General features: G+C 42.9%; 2 protein-coding genes across 3 annotated transcripts in view; one reads left to right on the top strand and one right to left on the bottom strand.

The window, feature by feature from the left end:
- Window positions 1-344: 344 nt before the first annotated feature.
- On the bottom strand, window positions 345-17,054 carry DBT (dihydrolipoamide branched chain transacylase E2). Its single transcript, XM_073643041.1, has 11 exons — window positions 16,925-17,054; window positions 14,333-14,441; window positions 14,022-14,097; window positions 12,295-12,476; window positions 8,273-8,397; window positions 6,715-6,955; window positions 4,007-4,173; window positions 3,341-3,418; window positions 3,059-3,250; window positions 2,890-2,961; window positions 345-1,192 (listed from the first exon to the last, which is right to left on the bottom strand). The coding sequence occupies exons 1-11, from the start codon at window positions 16,973-16,975 to the stop codon at window positions 1,025-1,027; spliced, it is 1,461 nt and encodes a 486-aa protein (XP_073499142.1). The 5' UTR covers window positions 16,976-17,054; the 3' UTR covers window positions 345-1,024.
- A 299-nt stretch (window positions 17,055-17,353) lies between these two features.
- The window catches only part of RTCA (RNA 3'-terminal phosphate cyclase), a 30,604-nt gene continuing 20,441 nt past the window's right edge, over window positions 17,354-27,516 (top strand). Inside the window, exons 1-5 of one of the 2 annotated variants that reach the window (XM_073643040.1) lie at window positions 17,354-17,599; window positions 19,282-19,383; window positions 21,663-21,763; window positions 23,458-23,601; window positions 25,004-25,127. In XM_073643040.1, the coding sequence (XP_073499141.1) occupies window positions 19,333-19,383; window positions 21,663-21,763; window positions 23,458-23,601; window positions 25,004-25,127 (420 nt within the window). In that variant the 5' untranslated portion in view covers window positions 17,354-17,599; window positions 19,282-19,332. The remainder of the gene's footprint in view (window positions 17,600-19,281; window positions 19,384-21,662; window positions 21,764-23,457; window positions 23,602-25,003; window positions 25,128-27,516) is intronic. The other variant, XM_073643039.1, reaches the window with a different exon arrangement.

Below are 27,516 nucleotides of genomic sequence, written 5' to 3'. Positions count from 1 at the left end.
TTTGATTTACTAATTTTTTGCTTTTGATCATTGTGATAGACCCTGTAGAGAGAAATCATTGTAAGCAGGGGGTACACTTTTTTCTCTGTGATCACGTTATCGGGGACAGGAAAAACCGGCCTTGATCACGTTCTCCGCTACCCCTAGCAGCTTAGACCCCAGAGACTTTCCGACTCTGGGGGGGGGGGGGGGGGGGGGCGCTACAGTCTTATCCTCGATCGCCTTTTTAAAACGGCAATACAGCAATGAGGGAATAAGGCCCCTTAATGGTCACCATTTTAATTCGTATCCGCGGTCGTTAAGGGGTTAAAAAAACAACAAAAGAAACACAAAACAAAAAAGAAAACATTTTTCAACGGTCCCATTTTATTCATTTGCACCAGCAGCGTTGAGACGTACGGGGACATGGAGTGCAAGTCTCTTTTTAGTATCACTCTGCACAAATCTACACATTATTACATCCCACAGTATTACAGACACAGGCACACTCAGCACAGTAATCACAAGGTTTGGATTGATCGGTATGTAGTGTAACAGTCTGGGATGCCGTCCTCCCACTGAATGACCTAGAACCTCAATGTCTGATGAGGCTCATGCAGCAGCGGTGGCAGACCTAGGTTTGTTCCGCCTTAAGAATGGGCTCCAGTACATTTCAGGGCAGATTTCTTCCATGGCTGGTTTATAACACTAACACTTACAACCGGACGTCCATATTGGAAGAACACAATAAAGAGGGAAACTTACATTAGCGTGTTGTACTGGTGGGCACTGCCTGATGTCCGTATAGCAGATGTCCTTCAAAAACCATTTTTTGGTGTATGAACACATACTAAGAGTTAAAGGACCCAACCCCCGAGCAGCTGGCCTGTACTTGTGCTTATGACATATTTGCCTGTAAGGCAGTCAGATTTAGGTGGCTCCCACTGGGTGGGAAAACAAGTTGAGGTTTTGTTATGGTGGGATGAGACCCCTATCCCTGTTGATGGAGGAAAAATAAACGCCTCCTCCCCTCCCTTCACAGATTTCATTTTAAATCCAGGAGCATGGCAGAGGGATTCTCCAAGTACGTTTTCCATAGGTTAGAAAATCGGGACATCGTCGCACCGTCGATAATCCTGTGATCTGCGGACCAGCTGATGTTGAGGATTTGGGCTTTCACAACCTGCCCCTTAGAGTCAAACCGTGGTACAACCTGTAAAGTAGAAAAGTGAGAATTATATATTTTCTTTCTTTTATATATAGTCTTATCCACAAGGAAGAAATAAAAGAATACTGTTGCAGAAGCATAGCAAAGACAAGACACAGCAATAATGCAGAAGCTAATAGTCCAGAGTTGTAATGTGGGAACAATGGATCGCATGCAAATTAATAGGCAATTAGTGAATAGCTGGGGGTTTGTCCGGGGACCAGACAACACCTCCTGCCTGACAGCATCCGTGGCTCTTCTTTTGATTAGCGGACCTGGCGCTACGTCATCGTTGGGGTGTGACGCACAGGCGACATCGCACCAGGCTGAATAATCAAAAGTAGAGCTATGGATGCAGTCAGGCAGGAGGCGGTACTCAGGGCCCCCATCCAGTTACTACAGATTACCGATGCTGCCAATGGACAGAGTCCTGGGAAACAATTCGCACCAACTCAAATACTAAACAGTGTAGGTCATGGCAGGTGGCCATCTGATTGTTATAAATCAGGAAGATCACCTTCTTTAAAAAGCAAATATTTGGGGATTTGAATCCTGCATTTCTAGAAATCCAACTTTTAATTTTTCCACTGATATGGGCAAATTCTAGCTTGTTTTTTTAGCAGGATGAGATAGATTTTTAAAAGCTTAATTGTTGGGGTACAATTTATTATTATCAGCATAACACAGTTGTATGTGCTCTTCTACAGTTTACCCCTTCACCCTGCTAGACAAAAGGATGTGTGTTATACTGACAAGAACGATACACTGCAATACATAAGTATACAGACATATGAAGATTATGTTCTTTTGTTTCAGGCCCATTATGAGGTTTGTTATGTAATATATTTATATTTTTATTTCACTGTGCGAGATAGATAGATATATATATATATATATATATTCGTTCTCGTAAAAGTTTTATGTGGGGCTATAATAAAAAGGTAGAAAAAATAAATTTGTGCCCCAAATATTAAGCCTTTAAAAATCTCTCTCATCCTGTAAAATCTATCATCAAAACTAAATTTATACGACTATATAACGTCCAGATTTTCTCATTTGCAAATCGTGGTCCAACAGGTGTAAGGGTGCTTTCACATTGTGTTCAGGCCACACCTGTTCGGGCGCCCTTTGCAGGCTTATGTCTCAGACTATAAATGGTGCCGGCAGAGTGAACGAGCGTCAATTTTGAACATGTACGCCTACTGGAGGCGGCTATCAGACGTAGTCCACTACATCTGGGTGTCCGCCTCCGGTAGGCGTACACTCTTGAAAATTATGTACGGCAGAACGTGCGTTCGCTCTGCAGGCACCATTATAGTCTATGGCCTTGTCGGTGCATATGTCCGAATCCCGCTTTGGGGGGTGCGGGCAGGTTCAGATATAAGCCTCCAATTGGCCACCAAATAGGTGCCTGAACGCAATGTGAAAGCACCCTTAGACAACAGCTAAGGCATGTGTATATTCAGCTTATCTATGGCTGAATGATTACATTGGGAAGACTACACTGCTGGAGCCGGGACCTCTCCACTTCTGAACTCTGGTAGTAAGATGCAGTGCGGCTAACAAGATGGATGAGATTTTCTAATGGTCCTATCACCATGTGATATAACTGTCCAGCTGGCTTAGAAACATGCACAAAAGAAAAAAAGTAACAAACAAGAATATTACTTTAAAAAAAAAAAGAAAACAAAAAAGGTACCAACCTGCAGTTTCCCAATGGCTCCAATTGCCACCTCCGGGGGCATAATTACAGGCTTTGCATATGTACCTCCAATCTACAAAAGGGAACCAAACAAAGAACAGTATAGTCATTACCCTGGGCTAAGATTTTGCATGTTTTTGTGGATATGAAGATTGGAGCAGCCATCTTACCGAACCAATGTTGGAGAGAGTAAAGGTGCCTCCTGTCAGGTCTGCAGCCCCCAGCTGTCCTAAAGACCCAAGTTTCTGCAAGCGGTTCAGCTCCACAGCAATATCAAAAATGCTCCGGACTTGTATATTCTTCACATTAGGGACAATGAGCCCCTGTTGGGTATCCATTGCAACCCCAATATTGTGAGCAGCCTAGGAGACACAATATTTTCTTCAATGACCTCTCACAATCTGGACTCCTACGGATGTGACAAACGTTGGGTTTCAGGATTAAGAACCAACCTTATAGGTGATATTCTGACAGTTGTCATCCACTGAGGCATTGAGTATTGGGTACTGCAGAAGTCCAAGGCTGGCTGCCTGTGGAAACAACGACCAGAATGAAAATTTTCAGGTCCAACTTATGCCAATGGGGCTCATGTAGTTGGGGTTGTCCAATCTGTGCTGGGGATAGACGTGGCTCCCCGTGACGAAGCCCTCATCTATCAGACATTTATGGCCTATCCTGCCAAGCCTCCCAACAATTACACTTAGTCAATAAATCCTCACTTATTTGTTTTTTCTATGGAGCGAGGCCTTTTCTTTGAAGCTTCAGTTGTGAGGACCTTATGCATTGCAACAGCCCAGACTCTCATACACAAAGATTCTCCATTTCTCATCATTAATACATACCTTTTTCCAACACTAAAACCTGTGGGTGATGAATGGCAGACAAATGGCATCCAACATACGTAAAGGTTTATAGAGTAACCATCACACAGATATCAGGATCTGGATGAGCAGCACATAGGAGCAACCAATTAGGTAAACTCATACATTTCTATACGCCTTCGACCATTTCTGTGCAGAGGTATCAGATATTATTGTGAGTGCTGTGTGGATTCCTTCCATGTTATCGGCACTGCTACGGTATACATATTTATTTAGGACTGTTTGCTTAAAACTCACCTTGAGGAAAAAAGGCATAAATGACAGCCGGACTCCACGAGATTCAGCCCAAGGCTTGAGGTCCTCTCGGAGCTTGACAAGTGTGGTCATATCCACCTCATCACAGTAACCAAAGTGGGGTATTTTTAGGGCCGAGGTCATAGTTTTCACCATGGCTTTGTGGAAACCTGAGAATAAAGAACACAGAAAAAGAAAGCATCAGAGAAAGAACTAGTACGAGAAAAATGCTAGAAGGCAGCATAATACAAGGAGACAGATAAGTGCTAGGTGCGATAGACCATACATTCACTATTAGTGACTTTATTCTAGGCTAACAGGGGCAGATCTATTAAATGTGCCTCAATGGTAATACTTTAGGAGCCCTTAGATATAATTGTGTTTGCCACACCACTGATGCCCCCTACAATGCACAGCCTCAACAGCTGCAGTTAGCAGTAGTAGGTCTACTACATTACGTTTAAATCATAACGGAGTTTAAGACTACGTTCAAACAATGAGTATTTGGCGAGGTTTTGATGTTGCAGATTTTTTGCACTATTTCTGTCATGGGGATACCGTGACAGAGAGGGGCCAGAACTCCTGCACTTATTAGAACTGCTTTACCATCCTATTAAAACAGTGCAGGTTTCCTTGCTGTCATGGCAAGGGTTAATCAGTTCAGTTGATCTCCTGGAGCTCTCCATCCCGAATTGTCTCAGCTGTTCTGTGTTGGCCACTCCCCTCTGGTATACATGCTCGGCACTTGGGAGTTGCCAGTTACTGTTCTACTTCCTGGTTTGGTGGTAAAGGAGAAAGTTCAGTGTTTGGACTTGGCTCCTGGAGAGTTTTTCTGGAGGTTGCTGTGTGGAGTTTAGTTTGCGTGTTTTTCTTTATCCTCTTACATTTGGTTTCCTCTTCCTATACCTCCTCTGTTTCCCACTGTTGTTTTGTGAGTATTTGTATGATTGTAGTTTTCTTTTATCCCTGTGTTAACCCTGTCTGTCTGGTTAGTGTTTTCCTATACACTTCAATCTATCACCTCCCTGGGTGGGGGAGTGATCAGATAAGGGTTAAGATAGGAGCATAGCAAGGTAAGTGACCCCGGCGTCTCCACCTTCAGGAGTAATCCGGGGGACAGTGATAAATTAGGGCGCCTTGAGTTTGACAGATCGGGTAAGTGCCCACAATCCCTCGTCACTACATGACAATTTCTGCACTTCGTAAATTAGGTGCGTTTTTTTCATTGCGTCTGAGTGATTTTTTTTATTGCGCTTTTGACTATTTTTTGGACTCTTATTGGCATGTCAGGTTGTAAATACAGCTGCTTCATTCATAGTAATGGTGTAATTTAACCCCTAACTAACGTTTCTAGTAAACGGCCAGGATAGGCCATCAATGATTAGGTCATCACCCATTTAAAAATGTATATTCTTTCATAATACACTGCTCAAAAAAAATAAAGGGAACACTCAAACAACACATCCTAGACAACTCCTGGACAGTCTGTGGTGCAACATGACAATGGTGGATGGAGCGAGACATGATGTCCCAGATGTGCTCAATCGGATTCAGGTCTGGGGAACGGGCGGCCAGTCCATAGCTTCAATGCCTTCATCTTGCAGGAACTGCTGACACACTCCAGCCACATGAGGTCTGGTATTGTCCTGCATTAGGAGGAACCCAGCGCCAACCGCACCAGCATATGGTCTCACAAGGGGTCTGAGGATCTCATCTCGGTACCTAACGGCAGTCAGGCTACCTCTGGAGAGCACATGGAGGACTGTACGGCCCTCCAAAGAAATGACACCCCACACCATTACTGACCCACTGCCAAACCGGTCATGCTGAAGGATGTTGCAGGCAGCAGATCGCTCTTCACGGCATCTCCAGACTGTCACATGTGCTCAGTGTGAACCTGCTTTCATCTGTGAAGAGCACAGGGCGCCAGTGGCGACTTTGCCAATCCTGGTGTTCTGTGGCAAGTGCCAAGCGTCCTGCACGGTGTTGGGCTGTGAGCACAACCCCCATCTGTGGACGTCGGGCCCTCATACCACCCTCATGGAGTCGGTTTCTAACCGTTTGTGCAGACACATGCACATTTGTGGCCTGCTGGAGGTCATTTTGCAGGGCTCTGGCAGTGCTCCTCCTATTCCTCCTTGCACAAAGGTGGAGGTAGCGATACTGCTGCTGGGTTGTCGCCCTCCTATGGCTCCCTCCACGTCTCCTGGTGTATTGGCCTGTCTCCTGGTAGCGCCTCCAGCCTCTGGACACTACGCTGACAGACACAGCAAACCTTCTTGCCACAGCTCGCATTGATGTGCCAGTCTGGATGAGCTGCACTACCTGAGCAACGTCTGTGAGTTGTATAGTCCGTCTCATGCTACCACGAGTGTGAAAGCACAACCAACATTCAAAAGTAACCAAAACATCAGCCAGAAAGCATTGGTACTGAGATGTGGTCTGTGGTTCCCACCTGCAGAACCACTCCTTTATTGAGGGTGTCTTGATAATTGCCAATAATTTCCATCTATTGTCCATTCCATTTGCACAACAGCATGTGAAATTGATTGTCAATCAGTGTTGCTTCCTAAGTGGACAGTTTGATTTCACAGAAGTTTGATTTACTTGGAGTTATATTCTGTATTTTAAGTGTTCCCTTTATTTTTTTTGAGCAGTGTAGTAGGAGAAAATGTTGCTAGAAAAACTTAGCACATTATTATGTCCATTACCTTTCAAGGGCTCGGTGACATCCTTTCCTGAGAACACGATTGGTTGGGTAAAGGATACTGGAATGGCGGGAGCTTTTTCTTGCTGTATTGGTTTGGAGACTTCTTTTTTGGGAGGCGGTGGTATGTCCATTTTGGGAGAAGGTGGCAATATGGCGCCTGTTTGCTTAGCCAAAAAGTTAAGAATGTCCTCTTTTAAAATACGTCCATCCCGGCCGGTGGCCACCACTTCACTAAGCTTTATCTGAAGAAATTGGACAGCAAACACACAAAACACAGTAAATCTTTCTACCCATCATCAAGAGTGATTTATGCATGATCTCAAGTGTCAAGTCATTTATTAGTGTCCCTTAATTAACGTTCTACCGATTTCCTGTGGGTGCAGCCACCTTTGCAAACAGTAAAACCCCAGCAGCTTGCGGTGGCAGAAGATGGCATTCAATGGATACATATTTCTATGGCTAGGTTTGAATTCAACATGGCCAATATCGAGCAGTAATTGTGGTTGCATTTACATTTATATTGAGGGAGAACCAAGACAGAGTGATTAAAACCAACATTGAGCTTAGTCAGCAATATTACTATTCAAATTCATTTTATTTTCACTCCAATATTCTGTAGTATTAATGAATTAAACCCACAGGAATAGCTTTGGGTAGTAAGTAGTGAGGATGCATCAGTTTTCTTTATTTACTGGTCAATTCCTCCCCAGAATAACAACTTAAAATTCAAACACTGCCTCCTAACAGGTTTCACCTGTCCAGGCATCTTCAGGGGTTACTGTGGTAATAGCGTTGTATGAGGTGCAGACAGAACTTTAAAAGCTCATATTTCATGTCAGTAGGGTTTGTCTGGATGGAGAATAATTGTATGAGCTCTATAAAGGACAAGTAATATAAACTAACATACACAACTGGTGGATAGCGCAAGATGTAGCAAAATTCGCCAGCTTGTTTGAAGTGCCAATCAACTTAATTACAGGAGGTGGCATCCCAGTTCGGGGTATGATTAGCTAGTGACCTTACCCGTTACTGACAAACACAAACTCTTAGAAAGGGCTGGCTGCACCTCACATAATATAATAGCCTTAGTAACCCCTGAAGAAGCCTGGACAAATGAAACACGTTGAGGCTTAGTGGGCAGAATTTTAACTTGGCCTATAATTAAACAAATTATGCACTGAAAATATACACTACTCTCACAGTGATTGTAAGTTTTCATTCATTGATACTCCAGTATGCAGGATTGAAAATAGAGTGAATATGAAGAAGTAAAAACAGCTGACTCCACAGAGTTCCTTAATCACTCTTTCAATATAATTGTAAATAAAAGTTACGTTTTATTATAATTGACAATGCATAATATTAATAGAGCAGGGATAATAGACAATTTTTGCTTCAGATTGCACGGATATCAACTAAAATCAAAAACAGTATTTTAGACTTGAATACATGGAGGACATTGAGCCAGAATAGCAATCTTTGGTAGCCATCAGAAGCCCTGCCAATGTTCTCATCTATTAATCATGGGGCCTTTTCTAACAGAAACCAAGGAGACTTACATTGTTCTCCAACGCGAGGCGTCTAACAGAAGGAGTGGCCAGCGTTTTATGTCCCTTTATTTCTTGGTGTGTGTGCTCCTGGCAGATTGGAGGAGTCTCCACCACATCTTCTTCAGATGCCACATCTAGGGAGTGTAAATCACTTTTTAATAAAACACGTGCAGAGAAAGCATGGCTTATACATGGCTAACATCCAGAACATTTTAACTTTAACTACTGCAATACTCAGCTCCAAGGTGCGGCAAAACTCTGATATTCCATGTGAAAAATTGCATAACTTAGAGGCTTTCCAAAATAGTCACCAGGGACCATAGCCATCACATTTAATGAATGTCCCCCTAAAATTTCACTAAGGCTGGTGATAGTAAAAAGTGTGTAGAGTGCGTCTCCGATAAAAAGCAGAGACAAATCATCTGACTGTACAGCGCGTTTCTAGGTTTAATCAGGTTAAAAAAAAAAAAATGGGAATGCGATATTTCTACTGCAAGGGGGCACAAAGGGAGACATCACTGCTGTAATGTATTATATTTTTGAGATACTGTTACTGGGAGAGGGGAGGACAAAAGCAAGGTACTGTAGGGTACCAGGGTGGCACTAAGGCATGTGGGGAGGGTGCGCTAGCAGCCATTGAGGTCTGTGCCTTACATTCTGCAGGGACGAGTCGTGGCTGGTAGGAGTTATGGCGGTCTGCGCCGGATGAAAAAGAAAAGCCAATTACTTCAACTGGAGACGTCACTGGATGCATCTGTACTGTATACATATAAATGTTCTGCATACCACCTATGTATAACTGGTATCTACCACCACAAGGTCACTGGGGTAATATCATTCTAAGTTCAGGGTTTTTAGTTAATCAGCATGGTGGGATTATTCAGTCATTAGTGTATAAGTAGGTAACATATGGTCATAGTGAGGCTATATGTCTCCCTTGTATGTAGTATTATTGGTATATTAGGTTATGTTCAGTAACAAGATGGCGGTTAAAAACAAAACGGGGAAACAAACGTTTCTTTATAGACTCCAGCAATGCCACCAGCACCAGGGCCATGCATCTCAGTAGGATGCTGGTGGTTCAGCTGGGGGCCGGGTCCTTGTTATTTTTCTCCCAGGGCTCATAACACTCTAGTTATGCCACTGGCTTAGGAAGCCTTTACTGTACATTATGGCTTGCTAAAGTAGGAGAAGCCCCTATAAAAAGGTATATGCATGACCCTTATACTTTCCAATGTTTTTTTACCCCTTGTAAAGGCAACACACAATCCAATTTTCAGCCAATAGAAGAAAAATAGTAAGCTTGGAAACTTTGGGTAGGAGCACAAGTTAAGTATTTACTGCAGACATTTCTGCATCAAAAATGTGTGTCCTGGCAGGAAAACTGCTGCCTTGCAAAAGAATGTTTTTTTGTATGCGTTTTTTCCCCCCTCAGTTATTACAGTGAAAAAAGCTTCAAGAATTTGCATGCTGCAGATTTGAAACTGCTAAAAATATGCAAGGAAAAAATAAGCAATGTATGCATGAGACTTCAGGAATGTCATCCGCTTTGCTGGTACTAGGAAATCCTTCATTTTTTTGTGACAAAACTTCACAGAAAAAAAAAAGCAGCAATATCACAGGAAATACTTAAACGTGTGCACATAACCCTAGGAGTATAACTTGTGATGAGCCCAACTGAATGTTACCAGAGAGTAGTCTCTGGGGGCGTGTACTTCTTCTGCATGAGGTTGACCAATCGTAGGCAGGCAGCATCATGCAGGGGAGAAAAGAAAACGCCCCCTTCTATTTGACATAGAATTAAAGGACATGAGCATTTTTTTTTTTTGAACAGCTGAATATTTTTAATTATGCCATATTGCAAAAGGTTTTGTTTTTTAACCAAAAATATAAGTATTTATGCAGAGATATAGGGAAAAAATATATAGTACAGACCAAAAGTTTGGACACACCTTCTCATTTAAAGAAATTTCTGTATTTTCATGCCTTTGAAAATTGTACATTCACACTGAAGGCATCAAAACTATGAATTACCACATGTGGAATTATATACTTAACAAAAAAGTGTGAAACAACTGAAAATATGTCTTATATTCTAGGTTCTTCAAAGTAGCCACCTTTTGCTTTGATGACTGCTTTGCACACTCTTGGCATTCTCTTGATGAGCTTCAAGAGGTAGTCACCGGAAATGGTTTTCACTTCACAGGTGTGCCCTGTCAGGTTTAATAAGTGGGAATTCTTGCCTTATAAATGGGGTTGGGACCATCAGTTGTGTTGTGCAGAAGTCTGGTGGATACACAGCTGATAGTCCTACTGAATAGACTGTTAGAATTTGTATTATGGCAAGAATAAAGCAGCTAAGTAAAGAAAAACGAGTGGCCATCATTACTTTAAGAAATGAAAGTCAGTCAGTCCGAAAAATTGGGAAAACTTTGAAAGTGTCCCCAAGTGCAGTTGCAAAAACCATCAAACGCTACAAAGAAACTGGCTCACATGAGGACCGCCCCAGGAAAGGAAGACCAAGAGTCACCTCTGCTTCTGAGGATAAGTTTATCCGAGTCACCAGCCTCAGAAATCGCAGGTTAACAGCAGCTCAGATTAGAGACCAGGTCAATACCACACAGAGTTCTAGCAGCAGACACATCTCTACAACAACTGCTAAGAGGAGACTTTGTGCAGCAGGCCTTCATGGTAAAATAACTGCTAGGAAACCACTGCTAAGGACAGGCAACAAGCAGAAGAGACTTGTTTGGGCTAAAGAACACAAGGAATGGACATTAGACCAGTGGAAATCTGTGCTTTGGTCTGATGAGTCCAAATTTGAGATCTTTGGTTCAAACCACCGTGTCTTTGTGCGACGCAGAAAAGGTGAACGGATGGACTCTACATGCCTGGTTCCCACCGTGAAGCATGGAGGAGGAGGTATGATGGTGTGGGGGAGCTTTGCTGGTGACACTGTTGGGGATTTATTCAAAATTGAAGGCATACTGAACCAGCATGGCTACCACAGCATCTTGCAGTGGCATGCTATTCCATCCTGTTTGCGTTTAGTTGGACCATCATTTATTTTTCAACAGGACAATGACCCCAAACACACCTCCAGGCTGTGTAAGGGCTATCTGACCAAGAGGGAGAGTGATGGGGTGCTGCGCCAGATGACCTGGCCTCCACAGTCACCAGACCTGAACCCAATCGAGATGGTTTGGGGTGAGCTGGACCGCAGAGTGAAGGCAAAAGGGCCAACAAATGCTAAGCATCTCTGGGAACTCCTTCAAGATTGTTGGAAGACCATTTCCGGTGACTACCTCTTGAAGCTCATCAAGAGAATGCCAAGAGTGTGCAAAGCAGTCATCACAGCAAAAGGTGGCTGCTTTGAAGAACCTAGAATATAAGACATATTTTCAGTTGTTTCACACTTTTTTGTTAAGTATATAATTCCACATGTGGTAATTCATAGTTTTGATGCCTTCAGTGTGAATGTACAATTTTCAAAGTCATGAAAATACAGAAAAATCTTTAAATGAGAAGTTGTGTCCAAACTTTTGGTCTGTACAGTATATATATATATATATATATATATATATATATATATATATATATATATATATATATATATATATATATATATATATATATATTTTTTTGTACTGTGTTAGCCAGTAGATCGAAAAATATTTAGATTTGAGAGTCCTCAGTGGTTGATACCGTTTAATGGCTAACTGAAAAGATGGTAACAGATTGCAAGCTTTCAGTTAGCCATTAAACGGTATCAACCACTGAGGACTCTCAAATCTAAATATTTTTTTTATGCAGAGAAAAACTTTCCTTCAAATTGTTCAGATTTGTATTTTTACTAATTGAATGCTGTGTTAGGGATGGGGCTCATATTCAATTCCTGACAGCACTAGGATGGGAATGGTGCAGTATTATTCTGAATTAAGTATATGACTGTAAAAATCAAACTAAGGTGGAGATGTCATTTTATTAAAAATCTGGACGAGACGTCTGACACAGCAGACTTATTCACAAACCTTTCACAACATCTGTTTCAATGTCCACCAAAGGTTTCCCAACCAGAGCAGTGTCCTCTACATTGTAATACAGCTTCCTGACAACCCCATCATAGCGGCTGGTGATGGTCACTGAGGCTTTGTCACTTTGAACTTCACAGATACTATCAAACTGGGACACTGTATCGCCTTCCTTCACATACCTAAAAAACAAACAGAACTTGATAATTAAAGAGGTTGTCCACTACTTTAGCATTTATAACAGCGGATCGGTGGGGGTGCTGGAGCCTGACCGATCAGATATTAATGACCGTTCCTAAGGAAAGGTCATCAATAGTGATGAGTAGGGTTGAGCGAGTATGTTCTGTCCGAGTATGCTCGGGCTGAGCTCCGAGTATTTACAGCTGCTCGGTGATCAGGTTAAATCCTCCCGTGTGCATGATTTGCGACTGTTTGACAGTTTTAATACATGTGAGGAAAGTCTGCTTCTTACACATTCCTCACATGTATTAAACTTGTCAAACAGTTGCAAATCATGCACACGGGAGTGATTCAAACATATCACCGAGCAGCTATAAATACTCGGAGCTCGGCCCAAGCATACTCGCTGAAAGGGTTAATAGAACATACTCGCTCAACACTAGTCATCAGAGGAAGTATATACGGTATACTCCAGGGATGAGGACATAAATGTTGATAGTCATCAAGGAGGTCTTATCTTCCTCAACCCTCGTCAGGAACATTCTTACTCTCAACTAGACATCTAAATTCATACGTTTGCAAACAAGGGAATTTTACCCATTATTGACTCCATGCCATCTACAGAAGTAATTTTAAAAGGAAAAGGGGTACTGGTCACTAGTAGATGAGCAAATAAATTTGCAGGATCCTGGTCCAGCCGCCATGTCAGTATTTTGTGGTCACCAGACAGGAGTCCTGCGAATACCCTCCTGACAGCCGGCATCCTCGGCCCTTCTTCTGATTGTAGGCCTCCAACTTTGCCATTGTTGCAGTTATAAGACAGACCTAAAAATCATAAGAGGCAACAAAGATGCCGGCATGTAGGCTCCCATGCGGTGACCACAGAATACTAACATGGCCACTGGTCCAGGCCTTGGAAATGGATTTGCTCAGCTCTACTGGTCATGTGAAACTACAGATTAGCTCAAGATTTCTCTTCCAATTTATGAAGCCTCAAAAGTACAACCTTGACAAATTATCTTCAAAGGTGTCCATAAAACAGAGTATGAGGTCAGTATTAGGTATATAGTTCCTCCAGTTTTTTTTTTTTTTTTTTTTACAAATTCTCTTGAAGTTTTGCCTTGTTTTATTGCATGTATCCAAGAAAGGAGAAAAGATTTGCGTCCCACATCTGGTGGGCTCACTCTACAGTTTGTTGATTCCCATTTCATGACTGTCTAGGTTACCTGACAAAGCTGCAGGTTATCAGATGTGGCAGATCTCCTAGACAAGGAGTACAGCACTTGCAAGCTCTTTATTAGTGTTTGTAAGCGCTGCTCTGAAAGTGGCCGAGTTGCTGGATCTGTCCAGCTTCAGTACCCCCCGAAGTCCTCTGGTGCCGAGGCAAAGCTCGGCTTGCAGCATTGGAGAATACACAGTACAGGCAAGCAGGGCAACTATGCTGCTGGTCCAAATGGTCAATCAGGAGGTAAGCACAAAGCAGGGAGGCTGGGGAGCAGTGTGCTCCTGAAGATCAATCACAAGAACAACCACTTTTAGGGGCTTACCAATCCTTCACCGTAACCTCCCGGATTCCCTCTCCAATGTCGGACAACTTGAACTGCACGATCGAGCCATTCAAGGCTGAAAAATAGAGACAGGTCATCAGATGCTCAACGCTGTGGTAAGGCTTTGAGCGAAAACACTCAATAGTATCGAGCATATATTTCTGATAATGTCACATATCTGGGAAATTCAGCTTATAGCATAACAAGTAAAGTAGATAATATGGCTGCCAGTACAATGTCCCTCCTATACAGTCATTTCACTAGAAGTCACATATCACGTTGCTTGCTAACAGCAGATATTTGGTGCTTACCAGAGGCAGTTCTGAAGTGTCTCAGCTGCAGACTCACAGAAGGAGGCCGCTTCTTGCAGGACTTCACTAGTAAAAACCGGTTACATAGGATCACTTGTCTAACACTGGTCTGGGGAGGAGAGTGTCCAAGATGGTGATCAAAGGCAAAAACATGAAAAATAAAGGTGAAACAGAACCGCAAAAGGTAAACATTATACCACCATCACCTTCTAGTATTCGATCATTCTATATGTGTGATCTAATAGCAGAACCGGTCCAGACAGAGGGGAATCACATTCTGTCCCGCTTTATTTTGTCCATTAAGCCGCAGGTCACTCATTCAGCCTACAGCTGTCTCTCCAGCCTCCTCCCCATACAAATGCATGCTCTATTTGTCAGGGTGTGCATGTGTTTTCAATGGAGAATAAACAAAATGCCCCGACATGCATCCCTGCTCTATGTGATTGCTGGAGAGAGTACAGTGCTCAACTTTTACCAGCAGTCCCATAGAGAACGAATGCACAGCCTTGTTCTCAAATCAGTGGGGGTCCCAGCAGTTAGACCCAAATATCTCCTAACGAATAGATAACTTCTAAAGATGAGCATAACCTTTTAATGTGTATGGGAGTCTACACTGATTGCAAGGAGGACCCTGCTAAAATGATAAAGAAAACAAAAGAGGAAAGAGCAATTGCTACTACGCTAATAACCTACAGCGGAAGGATGAGAACTTAGGGTGACTTTACACTGTCCGACCCATGGCTGCCGTAGATAACATCTAAGTGCAGCAAGTATGTGGTGCTTGATCTTGGATGTGGTGCTTGATCTTGGGCTTTGACCTCACGTAATTAAATTGATGGCTAAGGTTAAATCTCCTGTAATTATGTCTGACACGTCTGGAGAAGATAGAGATTTATCAGAGAGCACAATGCAGCCAACAGAACCACTGGAATTGTTAATGCTTTTTGTGACGACACCGCGTTTATTCTTAATTATGCAAGACGTATTACTCAGTAAGTCCAGGGACATGAGCTATTTGTTCATACGAGCCTGAATGCTGAATTGATGTTTGTTGAATGGTTGCTGATTATCTATTGTATCAGTCCTTGCAGCTTATTGTTCTACTATCCTTGAGGGACAAAGGTGCAGGTTAATTGAACAATCGATGTTTGTTAATTTGGTGAATGCCTGCTGACTACCTATTGTATCAGTTCATGCAGCTTGCTGTTCTGCAAACATTGAAGGACAAAAAATGCAGGTTAGTTGAACGCTTGAACAATAAGAGATGACCTCCTCCCACCCTGTGGATAATTGCCTGAAGGATAGATGTGGGTATAAAAAGGGACCTCTATCCTTCTACAGAGAGACTCTAGAGGACAGCAGCCAAGGCACCATGGCTCCAACCGGAAGAATACAGATTTGATCCACTGCCCATCACTGAACCCGTGGAGACATTTGGAGAACCCAGGTTGGGACAATCAGGTCACCTGTGCACTTTCCTCGGTGTACTCTATCAGCTTCCTAAGCTTGCCGCTATCTTCTCTCTGTGGGTGCCCACCAAAAGAGGGGTGCTACTGGTTGGGGGAGTTGGCCCTGGAAGCCCCAAAGTCGCAGAAGTTCTAATTCCTGGCGAGCCAGAGAAGGGTGACGCTGTCATTTGGACCATCTTGTGTGTTTACTGGCACAGTACTATGTTGTCTGTTGGTGATCCAATAAATTATTACTGCAGTGCGTTACCCTCACCCTGTGTTGTCGGAGCAGTATCCTGCCCACGGTTAAGCAGAAAGGGCGTTCAGTGGGATGAGCCCTGGTCCATGTGGTCTTTTTAAAGACAGCCAGGCCAGCGGACGAGAGCACCCACTGACCCTCATGTCTCCACACTTTTGTATGACCTGGCAATCACATGATTGCTGGGCCTTTGTCGACAGAGCAGTCAGATCCTAGCAGACCCAGATCAGCTTTACCAGGGGACTTCTGTCACTATAGAGAGCAATTTTCCCCTGTAACTAGGATAGATATAGATATAGATTTTTTTTATATATATATATATATATATATATATATATCTATATCTATATATATATATACATACACACACATATACTAGCAGCCCGAGTTCCAGAACAAATAAGTTTCAGGAGCTAGAAAAGTGTGCTCTACATACTAAAAACTAACTCAAATGACCCATGTCTATTCACTTTCAGCCTTTTTACACGATAAACAACAAAGTATCTGTGTGGAAATCTCTCTGTATGCCTTATCACCTTCAGCTGATCCTGTTAAAATCTCGGCCTCAAGAACATTTCTATTCAATGATGTTACAACTAATCGTGTACCATTGCTACAACATGATAATGCTGCCCACCTTAAGTCTAAGGCAATGACTCGGCATGCCTGATGGGGTTAAGCTATTTAAAAATTCAATAGGAAAATGTTCCCTTTCATAGCAGTCATCTCCCCCAGTGCTCAGGGGAGGCTCTATCACACAACCCTGGTCTCCTTCGAGCATACAAGGCACAGGACGCCCGGTGTACGGCACTGTGCACACAGCTGACGGTCACGTCTGTAGCCGCCGCCTCACACCTATAACAATGGACACACTGCTAATCTCACCAGGCGGCCGAATGACCGGCTGCAGCTCCTCAGCGCCCTCACAGCCGCCATCTTACCCGGAAACGCTGAGAGCACCAATCCCGTTAGGAATACTCTTCAAACAACCAATCAGCAGAGATCAGGGGGAACAATGTGTCAACTCCAAGGAGAAGGGGGCGGGAGAGAGGTGTGCGAGGCCGGCAGCCAATCAGAGTGTGAGCACACCACTGCCCGGCTGTCACTGATGAGGGCGGGGCTTGCAGACAGATCAGCCTGATCGCTCCATTAGTGGGCGGGGTCTTATCTAATGTGTCGCCACACTGGGGAACGGCCGCCATGTTTTTGGCTATCTATAATTGTGACTATATTATACACGTTTGATCACACTATGCGGATATTACACGTTACGTTTCTCGTCATCACACACGGTCGTCCCTCTCAATAATATCACTTAGGTAAACATAAGCCGTGTAGCGTCCTGTGCTGTGATCTCGGCCTTCCTATAATGATTGTATTGCTCGGTGCGGCTCAGATGTAACTCCCGGGTTACTCTCTGCAGAAAGACTGTCGGTGTCCGGTATCTTTCCGGCGATAAGAGGGTTAAACACCTAACAGGAAGGGGCGGGAACTACAAGTGTCTGGAGCCGGCGGCTGCACAGAGCAGAGGGTCGGGAGCAGCGGCTGCAGAGCCGGGAGGTGGGTGCTGCCGGCGGATCTGTACCTATATACCCCCCCATCTACCCCATCTATATACCCCCACGTGTCCGGGTGAGGATGGGCGAGCCATGACTGTAGACATCTTTGTAGTCTGTGGCTCTTGGATAACTACAGCTCCCAGCATGCCCGGCTGTACTAGTATATACTGTATAGTACCAGGACACGGCTCTTACAGGAGATTTCCACCCCTGGATCCCCCTTTCTTAAACCCTATAGTCTCCCATATGTAAAATACCCCTGATCACTCCCGGGAATGCGCCATTGCAGCGATGTCAGCACTGTGTCTCCCAGCAGATATGTGATGTTATGTCATGTGAGCACTGCAGCCAATCAACTGCCACTGATGGGTTGCAGCGTTCTGTCAGGCTGCAGCTCATCGGTGGCAGCAGCAGTGCTCACATAACATCACACATGTGCTGGGAGACGCAGTGCTGACATCACTGCAGCGGCGCAGATCTGGGAGTGATCAGATTTTTTATTTAATGTGGGGGATTGTAGGGTTGTCCAGTCAGTAGTGGCCGTCCGCCTATAATCATTGAATTCAATTTATCATTCAGTCCCATTGCTAGAAGTGTATAAAATCCAAGCCTCCTCTTGTATTAACCCTGCCGGGAGCTTTATGTCTTGGGTTTCCATGGCCGAGCAGCTGCATGCAGCCTTACACCACCAAGCGCAATGCCAAGCGTTGGATGGAGTGGTATAAAGCCGCCATCACTGGACTCTGTGCAGTAATGGATCATACTCTTCTGTCTGGCATCTGATGGACAGCCCAGGTGTAGTGAATGCCAGGAGAGCGCTGCCTCACGGTGCGGAGTAGGAGTTATTCTATGGGGATGCTTTTCAGGGGTCGGCTCCAGTGAAGGGAAATCTTAATACTTTCAAGACATTTTAGACAATTGTAGCCTCCAATTTTGTGATGACCCTTCTCTGTTCCCCATGACGGTGCAGAAGGACATAGTTGGGGGTGTCTGGTGTAGAAGAACATGGCCGACTGCACAGTGTCCTGACCACAACCTCAGCAAACACCCTTGGGATGAATGGAGATTACGATCCCGGCCCTCCCTTCCTACATCAGCGTCTGACCTGATAAATGGGTAAAATGCCCACAGATGCCAAAATCTTCCCAGAGGAGAGGAAGCTGTTAGCTGCAGAGGGAAGACCAACTCCATGTTAGTTCCAATGGATCTACAATGGGAGGTGGTAAACGTTCCTGTAGGTGCGATGTGTATATGGATGACCGTGCGCGAGTGCGATGTGTATATAGATGACCGTGCGCGAGTTCGATGGCTGTGGGGTCGGCTTACATATCATTACATAGGGTTAGCTTCACACATATTTCCATTGAATGCACCAATCACAGACTTTTTTTTTTTTTTGCTGGTGCGACATCCATATTTCCCGGCATTTTCTGCAGCTGTCAATCACTCAGGACTGTTTAGGGTGAGATTTGTGACAGTTTTCTGGTGCGGTGGTGTTGTGACTTTTATGCCCACCTCTGATACATGTGTCTGCCCATGAATCTACGATAACTGATGCTTTGTACCTCAGTGGTGCAGCGGGACAGGCCGACATCTGCAGCCACAACATGGCCGGACCAGTTAGGACAGTGATGTAACAGTCTGTGCACTGTATTCCCTATGTCATGGCTCCTATTCTATCAGCAGATACTCATCTGAAGCGTCAGAGACAAATCGAGGACGAAATCGAGGACGATGGCAGAAGAAGGTGGACCAGTGGACGTTGATGGCAGCATTATGGAGGGGGTGAGGGAGTGCAGACAGACTTATGACAATACATCATAGAGACGTTTAAAGAGACCCGGTCTTTGTAGAGTAGCTGTCAATTTATAAAAGCTCTTATATATTACAGAAACTGGATGGTATTGATGATTATAGGTGGGGTCCCTCCCCACCCGAAGCTCAGTCAAAACACAGCGCTGAAGTGCGCAGCTCCTGCATGAGCCTCAAGCACAGGCACTGTATGGGTTAATATACATTAAACCTCTAAGAGCGGTTTATGTGCCCATAGACTTTATTTTGAGCCTCATCAACTCCTCCCAGGTGGGAGCTGCGCACTTCAAAGCGGTCTTTTGACTGATTGGTCGGGGTCTCAAGACCTGTACCCCCCACAGATCAGCAGCACATGACAACACCTGTAATGTAGCAAATCTTTTATTAAAATGATAGTTACACTTAAGGCTAGGTGCACAGTGCACCTGTGGCCACTGTTGGGCATATACAACTCAAGAGGTATACATTCAATGGTGGCCACAGTCTAGATGATGGATGCATAGGTGTCCGTCTACTATAGGGGACCATTGCGAAACAAATGGTAAGCAGGTGCATTACTGTTATATGGAGACTGAAAGAACCCACTTTTGGCTTCAAATTGCTAAATGAGGATCTATTATTAAAGGCTTTGTAGATCTTCACACAGATTTTTATTTTTTTTTTCATTGTTCATTTACTCCCTAAATGCAAGGTTAGGCTATGTTCACACATCTTGGGTTTTTCAGCGTTTTTTGCTGCAAATTTTTATGCAAATTTTCAGCTGCATTTTGCAGTACCAGCAAAGTCTGAGAAACCAGAATTCTCTGTTCACACATCGTGTTTTTTTTTTTTGTTGTATTTTGTGCCTTGGTTGGCTTTTTGGAAAATAGAGCATGTCACTTCTTTCTGTGTTTTTTCACCCATAGGAAGTAATGGGTGGTGAAGGAAAAAAAAAAAAAAACGCTGGAAAAAACGCACCAAAATTTGCATCAGCGTTTTTTTTCAGCATTTTTGATGGTGAAATAGAATGGGGATTCTTTTTTTTTTCTTCACAGAACTTTATGTACATGCATAAATAGAAACAGAAGGACAGTGAAAAAAACGCAGCAAAACCTGGGTTTTTGACGCAGCTGATTTCCTGCCAGAGATCAGTTTTGCTGCAGATTTGTGACGTAAAAAAAAAAACAACACGTGTGAACAATTTTCTAAGTATTCTTTATTAATATGTCCTGCCATTGTCCTGCTGCAGTGTCTTGTGTCTGTAAGTCCTTTATCTAGTGAGTAGAGATGAGCGAACACAAACTTAAACGTTGGGGGTTCGTAAGTGTCCGGTGCTAAACTCCGAACATGGACTTCTCCCGGAATTCTGTTTTACTGTAGAGTTCGAGATCAAGCTGGTACCCAACCCGAACTTTAGACTATAGTTCGGGTTGGGTACCAGAACCTGGACTTCCATCCCTACTAGTGAGTGCTCTGTAAAACAGACACAAATCAAAGCTCCTGCTATTGACTCTCTGCTTCCTATTCCCTCCTCTGTGTTGGGCCTCTTTCAGACATCTGTTTTCTGTGTATGGGTGCAATCTCGGTTATCCATGGATAGCACTCAAACCTATAAGAGTGAATGGGGTCATTCACATGTCTGTGACTTCCCACGGACTTGGTGATCCACACAGAATCCCAGAGTCATGTCCGATTGTGATCCTAGTATTGGATCAAAATCAACAATACAAGTCTATTGTTCAGTAAAAAAACTGAAACTCTGTCAGTCTGAATGAGGCCATAGAAATAGCAGCAAGGAGATGGTTGTACACAGATCTCAAGATTGTGGAGAGGAGAGAAATTATCTGTAGTCCTAGGGAGGGCAGAGAAAACGAGCTGCAGATGAACAGTAAGTGCGGGATAGAAGCTGTGCTGATATGTGTAGTGAAGACAGCAGCACACTGGACACACAATGACCTTCCTATATTACTGGGAGAGACACTCGAAAGAGAAAAATCTGAAACCTGGATTTGACGGCAAACTGCACATCATGAGGTCTGAAAATAATGAAGTCTGCAGTATGAAACTGCAATATTCTAATTAAAGGTCATTTCTCATGCGTAAAACATTAATTTTTCCCATGTCAAAGGTATCCATCATTTTTAAACTATACACCAGGTAAACCTATCTACGAATGCCCTTAGCCCCACAGAGTTGCACTGCTAGTACATTTCTATAATACAGGTGACAATAGCTCACGTGCTTCTTTTTTTCTCTTAATCGTCGTGTTATAGGGAGGTCAGATCCTGCGTATCTGCACTGCCCTGAGCTGTCTTCTGGGTATTCGAGTGCGAGTGTCAAAGATCCGAGCAGGGCGAAGCACGCCGGGATTAAGGTAGATCGTTTTTTTTGTCATGTTTCATTACTGTGAGGAACAGGTCACTGCTTTGTTGTGCTGTTTTGATACGGTTTTAGAAAAACAAAGGGCATGCAACTTATCAAAACTCCAGCATTTATTTATTTTTTTTAGATTTTTTTTATAAGAGCTCAACAAGGCTGCTAGCTATGTACATCAGACGGTTAATGCGTTTAACAACTTCTTTTTAAAACGTAGATAGAATCTGCTTTTAAATAAAAGTATGAATGTAAGACATGTACATCTTTTTAGTGGTTCCATCTTCGCTTCTGCCCCCTCTCTGCATGTGACAAGTTACGTGATCAAAGGATTATTCCCAAAATCACTATGTGGTCTTATAATAATGTACACATGTATTCATTTGTGTCAACATAACCATTGTGTTTTTATTGTTTTTTTTTAATCTGCCACATTTGGTCCATTTAACCCTCCAATGGCTGCCCCTCCAGTCTATATTTACTCTCCAGTTGCCATTAAAACCATCCTGCTGTAGTTCCATTTCTCCTGGTCGATCATGCGCAGTGCAAGGTCTCTGGCTTCCTGCCAGGAAAGCTCGGCTCTACCTCCACTTCTGACATAATATATGCTACTTGTAGAATACACTCTATGCTCCTGTGCACTTTATGCCTGACCCGTTTTATCTTCTGCCATCTGCATCAGTACAGCTTCCTGTGCTTTTACATCGTTGCTCTATTAGTTGGTTTTCAGCAGAGCGCCACTGTCCTCCACTCCTCCACAAAGAAGGTTGTAATAACTTGGCTCAGCAGAGCTGTCACAGGCAGAGCTGAGCTGTGTTTGATGTCTGCAACAGACAACTCAGTGATGTGAAACTGCAAATGCTGCTCTATTGATGCATATGGGAGAAGATAAAATATGTCAAATACATGACCATATAGTGCAAAGAGGAATATAGTGAATTAGCTTGATGATGTGCCAAATATCTTTGGTGGATGCAACTCTGTATGGTGGGGATAGTCACTAACACAAAGGAGAGGCAGGCAGGGGTCTGCAGAACTGAGGAAAAGCAGGGTGCTGTTCAGGAATATGGTTTTAGCAGTGTAAGAATAGGATTGCTCATTCTGCTACATGAAGCTGGATGCATAAAGGGGAAACAAAGAATTATTAACAATAAGTATGCATTTACTGTGCTTTGTGAAAAATAATATAATTGGTAGAATAACCCTTTAAGAGTCTAACTGATGGGTTCAATTTATTAGCGGTGTTGGACTCTTTTTCGTCCCTGTATCTGATGTGATGGAGAAGGGTGCTGGCTTATCTAATTAACTGAGCCATAGTCACATCATTAGCCATATGCCTGTATGGAAAGGAGGAGAAGGCTTCCTGCCTGTGTTGCAATATTCATAGAAGAGGCGTTTCCAGCACCAGGACAGGGGTGCTGGAATAGTACAATCTGCACAGATTTAGATAAAGTATATTAGTAAACTCAATTCTTGCATTTTAACTACAGTAAATATTCTTTTTCTCCCATTGGACAACCCCTTTAATGCACATACCGCACACTACCTTTAGGTAAAATTGTATTCTATAATGTTAAGAAGCTTCAGTGTAGGGAATCGTCAACCATCTATTTGCCACCACAATTAGCGTTGATTTCAGGGGGACGCAGGCTGCATATCTGTTTGCCTATGTGTCCATCGTCCTTTTCTTCATAGGCCACAACATTTATCAGGACTGGAGACTGTTCGGGATTTGTGTGCTGGCCAATTGGATAATGCTGCAATAGGATCTACGGAAATAAACTTTACCCCGGGAAGAATAAAAGGGGGATCTCTGATCGCTGATACAAAAACTGCCGGGTTAGTAAGGACATTCACTTATTTTTTTTATGTTCTTAAAATGTTAAGTCTTAGTAATATACAATTCTAAAAATATGTTTTCCAGACTCCTAAATTAATACTTAATGCAATTATTGTATTGTATTTGTCACCAGATTTTCCAATACAAAGTTTTAAACTCCATCTTTGCCCACCTAGCCTGATTGACAGCTCCTCAGTGTCCCTCGTCTTGCTGAGATCTCACAGCGCTCAGTACAAGCTGCAGCGGTCAGTCAGGCTGGGTAGACAGAGATTTATTACATGTATTTTTGACTTATTTGCTATTTTACTGTTTAGCTGGACTCCTAAAATGCTCTTTTTTAATTTCCGGATTGTGCAGCCATTTTGACATGGCTTTTTAAAGTAAGTTCCCCAGTCTCATTAGGTCTAAGAAATCTATTTAATAATGTATGCAGTTTATATTGTGAAATCTGGTGATGGATCTGCTTTGATATAGAGAGATGTAATCTGGTGATGTGACTGTCATATCTTGTGCTTCCAAATATTTTTGGTAGTCACAGGGTAGGGATGCAAGCAGCGATTGCTGTGGGGTCATTTCTTTTCTCCACCTAGGACGGACCTAGTGAAACAAGAACATTTTTTAATGAAGGTATATTGTAAATGCCTTCATCTATACTTTTATGATTTGTGTAAAGGTAATAAGATTTTCTTATTTAGGACTATGGTTTGTCAGCAAGAAAACACAATTTCTTAAGTCATAATTTGCTTTAGCGTTAATTTATCTCCCTCCTCATAGATTGTAAAAACAAGCATTTCTGCAATTTGCTGCTTATTAATGTTTGAAGCCATTCTTTAGATATTATTAACACTTTTGTTTACACTTTGTTGCCTAGGAGACCGACCACCGCTGTTGTCTAGCTTGTAAGCACTTTGCTGAAGCTGGTAACATGACGCTCCAGCGATCCTAAACTGCTTCAAAACAGTGTTTACAAGCTCAATAGAAAAGTGCTTTTAAGCAGTGCGCGTGTTCTGCTGTCTATCAGAGGTGGTCGTGCTCCATGACAACAAGCGGTAAACAAAAGAAAAGTGTTAATATCTCAGGAATAGTAAAAACCTTTCAGAAGTTGTACAATTGCTTGTGTTTACAAGCACTATCCAACAATGCCCATTTATGAAAGATGGGAATAAAGTTTTAAAGGGGTTGTCTCAACACAGACATTGGTGGCCAGGATAAGATGCCATTCATTTCTGATTAGCCAGGTTCCAAGCACTAAGATGCCATGTGGAAACAGGTACTTTTCTAGCAAGGCTGTGACTTTTTCTAGCAATTGATGAGGGTCCTGTTGGTCAGGCAATGCTACCACCAGTCTCTTTAGCTGGCTATTATTCTTCCTCTGCTGACCCCCTCTCGCTGTCTTTGTAGGAGTGTGTGCCTATTACTTCAGGTCTCCCTTCCCTGCGTCCTCTTTGCTGAAACCCCTTCTGAACTGATCTTTAAAGGTGGCACAAATGCGGAGATGGCCCCACAGATTGACTATACCACAATGGTTTGTATGCAGAAGACATTGTAGCCCTGCTCATGTATGTACCTTACTTACTGCCTCCTCCTATTTTGCGGTGTGCTATATTAGACTGTTAGGAATTATTTCCTATGATTCAGACAAGACTGAAACCAGTAACAATAAACCAGTGTGATCTGAGAACTGGGCATTTCTATAGAATATAGACAGTGTTTGGGCCTATTGAGCCCAAAGGTTTCCAGCAATAAAATCTGAAATATCTACATTTTAGAAAATAAATTACAGGATTGTATTAGATTAGAAAAAGAGATTGACTTCATAAAGACTGAAGCAAAACCAAAGAAATGAGCCGGAACACATGTTGGTATAGGTGTACATTCACACTGTGGCCACTAACAGACAAAACTAAGGATAAGAACAAAATAAGCAAATGCCCCGCAGAAAATCAATTCATCAGGACTGAGCTGCAGTTTTTTTTTAAATCTTTCAAGATTAAATATACCAGAAAAGAGTTGGTGACCTCCCCGGAGCCGGTCTACCAGTGCGTGTCTGGTGCAGCCATATCTGGAAGATGATTACACAGGATGGTGTAGCAGGAACTTCAGATCATGCGTCCTATCTCATCCCTGGTCAGACATTCCCCAGGATATATATATATATATATATATATATATATACAGTACAGACCAAAAGTTTGGACACACCTTCTCATTTAAAGATTTTTCTGTATTTTCATGACTATGAAAATTGTACATTCACACTGAAGGCATCAAAACTATGAATTAACACATGTGGAATTATATACTTAACAAAAAAGTGTGAAACCACTGAAAATATGTCTTATATTCTAGGTTCTTCAAAGTAGCCACCTTTTGCTTTGATGACTGCTTTGCACACTCTTGGCATTCTCTTGATGAGCTTCAAGAGGTAGTCACCGGAAATGATTTTCACTTCATAGGTGTGCCCTGTCAGATTTAATAAGTGGGAATTCTTGCCTTATAAATGGGGTTGGGACCATCAGTTGTGTTGTGCAGAAGTCAGGTGAATACACAGCTGATAGTCCTACTGAATAGACTGTTAGAATTTGTATTATGGCAAGAATAAAGCAGCTAAGTAAAGAAAAACGAGTGGCCATCATTACTTTAAGAAATGAAGGTCAGTCAGTCCGAAAAATTGGGCAAACTTTGAAAGTGTCCCCAAGTGCAGTTGCAAAAACCATCAAGCGCTACAAAGAAACTGGCTCACATGAGGACTGCCCCGGGAAAGGAAGACCAAGAGTCACCTCTGCTTCTGAGGATAAGTTTATCTGAGTCACCAGCCTCAGAAATCGCAGGTTAACAGCAGCTCAGATTAGAGACCAGGTCAATGCCACACAGAGTTCTAGCAGCAGACACATCTCTACAACAACTGTTAAGAGGAGACTTTGTGCAGCAGGCCTTCATGGTAAAATAGCTGCTATGAAACCACTGCTAAGGACAGGCAACAAGCAGAAGAGACTTGTTTGGGCTAAAGAACACAAGGAATGGACATTAGACCAGTGGAAATCTGTGCTTTTGGTCTGATGAGTGCAAATTTGACATCTTTGATTTCAACCACCATGTCTTTGTGCGACGCAGAAAAGGTGAACGGATGGACTCTACATGCCTGGTTCCCACCGGGAAGCATGGAGGAGGAGGTTTGATGGTGTGGGGGTGCTTTGCTTGTGACACTGTTGGGGATTTATTCAAAATTGAAGGCATACTGAACCAGCAAGGGTACCACAGCATCTTGCAGCGGCATGCTATTCCATCCGGTTTGCGTTTAGTTGGACCATCATTTATTTTTCAACAGGACAATGACCCCGAACACACCTCCAGGCTGTGTAAGGGCTATTTGACCAAGGAGGAGAGTGATGGGGTGCTACGCCAGATGACCTGGCCTCCACAGTCACCAGACCTGAACCCAATCGAGATGGTTTGGGGTGAGCTGGACGCAGAGTGAAGGCAAAAGGGCCAACAAGTGCTAAGCATCTCTGGGAACTCCTTCAAGATTGTTGGAAGACCATTTCCGGTGACTGCCTCTTGAAGCTCATCAAGAGAATGCCAAGAGTGTGCAAAGCAGTCATCAAAGCAAAAGGTGGCTACTTTGAAGAACCTAGAATATAAGACATATTTTCAGTTGTTTCACACTTTTTTGTTAAGTATATAATTCCACATGTGTTAATTCATAGTTTTGATGCCTTCAGTGTGAATGTACAATTTCCATAGTCATGAAAATACAGAAAAATCTTTAAATGAGAAGATGTGTCCAAACTTTTGGTCTGTACTGTATATATTTGGGGCTGAAAATAATTTTTGGAATTTGATTTAATTGAAAAAAAAAAGACTTTTGGCTTTTAAGGCTATTTGTTTCTCTGCAAATTGCTAGCTGCAGAATG

The sequence above is a fragment of the Phyllobates terribilis genome, unplaced genomic scaffold (genome assembly GCF_046119375.1).
Source record: "Phyllobates terribilis strain yellow unplaced genomic scaffold, ASM4611937v1 Scaffold_8__6_contigs__length_399053987, whole genome shotgun sequence".
NCBI lineage: Eukaryota > Metazoa > Chordata > Amphibia > Anura > Dendrobatidae > Phyllobates > Phyllobates terribilis.
Note: the sequence above shows the minus strand (reverse complement) of the source record. Positions and strands in the feature narration are given on the sequence as shown.

What these genes read in the sequence shown, in the direction of transcription:
- DBT (XM_073643041.1), bottom strand. Translation starts at nt 16,975, where the DNA reads ATGGCGGCTGTGAGGGCGCTGAGGAGCTGCAGCCGGTCATTCGGCCGC. An exon ending in ACACTTCAGAACTGCCTCTG is followed by an intron (nt 14,098 to 14,332) that starts GTAAGCACCAAA and finishes TCTATTTTTCAG; the next exon opens with CCTTGAATGGCTCGATCGTG. An exon ending in CTCTCTCCAACATTGGTTCG is followed by an intron (nt 2,962 to 3,058) that starts GTAAGATGGCTG and finishes TCCCTTTTGTAG; the next exon opens with ATTGGAGGTACATATGCAAA.